Here is a 3815-nt window from a genome sequence, read left to right as displayed (position 1 = left end):
ACTCTTTCCTGTGCTTCCACTTTTGACTGCTCTCAGGGGGTACTAGCCTAGATGAATCTTTTGCTGTGATCCAGTACAACTTCTGCTAGGCTGCGATTCTGTCACTTTCAGAGTTTAATTGGATATGGTAAGTGGGGGAGAACAAGTCTGTTTGGCTAACTTAATGAAAGGCTAAGATTTTTTTGTTTTGTTTTTGTTCCAGAGCTCCTTTTACATTAAGAAAGTAGTAGTACTATCTTTCCAGGAGAAATGTGATTTCATGGCTCTCTCCGGTCACTTTCAGGCTGAGGTTATTTATTGCCTACTTTACTTATTGTCTGTTAATCTGATCTGCAGGTGGGCAAAGATCTATTTTGTAGTTTGGTGGTTGATCTCCTCTGTCATCTGGGTTAATCTCTTCGTAGCTTTACTTCTAGAGGTAAGGAAGTGTGTTTATTTGGTATTAGATCCTGAAGACATGTTCTGATTTGTGTGGGAAATGAAAAGAACCCAGACAACTTTTTGGGAAAAATATGTTGGTTTGGTGTGTGTGTGTGTGTACTTAGTCTTTCTCCTTGCCTCCCTTCCCCTGACATACTGAGGAAGCATTTTCTTTTTCCTAAACAAATTTATATTTTACTTGAAACTTTGTCACAAATCTTGACATTTCATTGGGTGTGTACACTTGTCATTATAGCTCACCATCTATAAAAATTAAAAATATTTTAAGTATTATAAAATTACTTGTCTCTTGCACATTAGCATTTAACTTTAGCATTAGTTATTCAAGCTGCAGGTTTCTGCGTTTTGATTTCTCAACAAATGAAGTTAATACTTGAAAATTAACATTTTTATTTTATTTGGTTGTCCTGTGTTTCTTCCCATCCAATTTGAGTTATGACCCTTATTCACTTCCACATTAGAAGAGTAGAACTGATTATTTATTTTGAACAGACCATCCTTTAGACTTTCTTAAAGAAGCTGTGGAAATGTAGGTACCTAAGCAATGCTGTGAAGAACATGTAGTTCTACAGCTTGCTTGTACTTCTCAGTGTACTTCTCTGCAAATCCAAATACCTTTTGAATTTTTGTTGGTGGAAGGAATGTTCATCATAGCCATCTACTCCAGGTTAATCATTGTAGACTTCTCTTATAAATAGTGGAAAAAACTGAGTACCTGTAGAGGGCACTTCACCACATCTTAAAACCTGGGAAAACTTCTTTTGGACATGCTCTTGTTGACTGCATTGAGAAGTAAAATTTACTACTTTAAGCAGAGTGACAAACTTTTAGACAGAAACTTAGTCTTATGCTGAGCCTCAATCTTGCCCATGAGTGTTTTGGAAAAGACTTTCTGTTCTATCTGGAGGCTAATCCTATGAAGTCTTCTACCTGCTTACTTCCACAGGGCTGTGGCTGAAGTTTGCTGTAAGAGCCAAGATGTAGCATTCTGTAGTGGGACAGCAGGATGTCACTATTTTTCTGCAACACCCCCCTACTCCCACCCTGTGCTTTTTTTTCTGCCTGAGCTGTCTGTCTGCTCCCTAGGTATTATTTGTCAGAGTAATTCGAAGTGGATAAGGGAACATGACAAAACCAGGAGCTGGGTTTCAGTTGTGATGCCTGGCGTAGGAATATGTTTATATATTGTTGGATTTTTAAAGAGGGAGAAGTTCAAAGCAGGTGAACTCTTGTGGGTAGTTCACACAGTTATCTTGGGGAGGCAGTCCTTGCTAGGAGCTGAGTGCAGCAGAGCTGTCTTCTGCTCTACTGTTCTTTCAGTATGTGATGAGAAAGTTATTTCATTCCCAAGCAACAGGCTTGGATAAAGTAGTGACCTGCAGCCAAAAAATACACTGATGCCAAGTAAATCACTGCTCTGCCACTCTATTAAAAACAAACCTCACCTCCCTCTCAAACCTTACCCCCAAACATATTGACCTGATATAACCTCTTTTAAAATGTCACTAGTAGCTTTTAATTTTTTTCCTGTTCCTTTTACGTTTCAGAACTTTATTCACAAGTGGGACCGTCGCTGTCATCGGGAGCCTCTTTCAGATATTGAGTACCAGAGGACAGTTGAACTAATGTTCAGGTGAGTTGAGCTGGGCTTGATAATCGATCTTAGGTTTTGGTGTTCATCTATCTGTTTTAAAGAAAGTGTGCTGGCTGTGAGAGGGTGAAAGACCTGTCTTTTATTTCCTCCCTGTAAAGCAAACTGTTTCATCTGTTAGTATGGAAAAATTCAGTAAGTGCTCTAGGTAGGCATGCTTTAAGCTGACTTGGTAGCTTAACCTTTATATGCTTTCTGCCTATAGCGTGATGGGAGAAGAGGTGTTGGGGGGGAACGGCTGTGCTGAGAGGGAGAAGAAAAAGGGAAGATGAGGGAAGTGATGCACGTTCTTGGCTTATTATGAAATTGTGGGTGGTGAGTTGATACTTGATGATCCAGCACAAGTGGAACTTCTGGTGCACATTGGATATTCAATAGTAGCACTGGGAACATGTTCTCATTTGGGAGTTTTTTCAGGAAAACACATCTACTGACCTTCAGTTGTATTGTGCTGTGTGCAGGAAATTGCTTCCCTGCTTCTTATGGGAAAACAGCTGCTGGTTTCTATGACCCATCTGTAAAGGATGGATCACTTGCAAGTAGATGCATCTTTAGGGAGCATCAACTTATTGTAACTTTAATTACTTGTTTCATTCTTGAAACAAGCACACGTTACATCTCGGTATGTGCGTTGCAAAAACAAATGCTGAGAAGTTCCCTTTGCTGCCCCTAACAACTCATGATTTTTCTTTGTAGAGATGTTTTGGAAGAACCTACAGAGGAAGAGCTGATGGAAAAACTGCACCAGCATCCACACCTGCAGTTATGTAGGTGACCAGTGGGAAGGACTGATTTATTTAGACCTCTGTTTTCTTGAGGTTGTCAGCTGGAAGAAACTGAATGGATTTTCTGTGAGGTGCTGTTAGGAGAGAGGCTTCTAGGATGTGAGGTTTTGCTTGGCAATTCTCTGCCGAAAGAGGTTTTATATTTTTTTGGTTCGTATCTTTTTTTGAAAAAGATTTGAATCTTGCTAATTTGACTTGATTTTAAGTTGCAATTTTAGAGGACTATCGCAGCTGTTATTTTTATAAACTTGTTATCAGAATGTTTTATTTCCTTTTTTTTAAGAAGGGAAAGTGTGTTTAAAATGACAGTGCACTTTAAAACGTGAACTTCTTGACCACTAAGCCTGCTACTTTTTTCAGCACAAGAAAATGGAACTACGTCTTCTGGTAGGCGAGGGTGGAAAGGGCTGTGCCCTGCAATTCATGAATGGATGAGGCAGGACCAGAACAAAATCCTTAATAGTTTTTGTAGTGAGAGTGACAACACTGTTTTTATTGAAATGTTACACCAGCATATCTTACCACATTTTCAGGAGTTAATCACGTCAGACACACAATCAATTTCAATTTAGTGACAGGGACTACCTACTTCACACATCTCCTTTTCCTTGTTTTTGATCTAGGGTTCACTCGGGTTCCATCATGCTGGTAACTTCAAGAGCAGTTATAACTTTGAATGGAGCAATTGCGTTTGTGGTTTTCAGTGTGGCAAAGTTGAGCACTCCTTTAGGGTAAATATTCCCATGTTGGTTTTTAGTGGACCTCTTCCTTTTACTTTCTTCCAAGTCCTGTTCTACGCTGTATCATATTCCATGAAAAAGCTGAGGGGAATGAACTTTGGCTGGAATGTAGCATCATGATCACTGTGAATCTCCCAGTTAAAGTGGGGGAGATAAAAAAAGGTTGAATGGGATAATCAGAGTGCTTAGCATCTCGAA

At 39.5% G+C, this 3815-nt stretch overlaps 1 protein-coding gene across 1 annotated transcript in view; it reads left to right on the top strand.

Moving 5' to 3' along the window:
* Positions 1–2859, top strand: part of LOC104471258 (two pore calcium channel protein 2-like) — a gene marked incomplete at both ends in the record, with an annotated part of 4394 nt that extends 1535 nt beyond the window's left edge. The window contains 3 exons of the mRNA XM_010086530.1: positions 337–418; positions 1989–2074; positions 2789–2859. Coding sequence (XP_010084832.1) covers positions 337–418; positions 1989–2074; positions 2789–2859 — 239 coding nt within the window. The remainder of the gene's footprint in view (positions 1–336; positions 419–1988; positions 2075–2788) is intronic.
* Positions 2860–3815: the final 956 nt, after the last annotated feature.

The sequence above is a fragment of the Pterocles gutturalis genome, unplaced genomic scaffold (genome assembly GCF_000699245.1).
Source record: "Pterocles gutturalis isolate BGI_N339 unplaced genomic scaffold, ASM69924v1 scaffold8691, whole genome shotgun sequence".
NCBI classification, from domain to species: domain Eukaryota; kingdom Metazoa; phylum Chordata; class Aves; order Pterocliformes; family Pteroclidae; genus Pterocles; species Pterocles gutturalis.
Note: the sequence above shows the minus strand (reverse complement) of the source record. Positions and strands in the feature narration are given on the sequence as shown.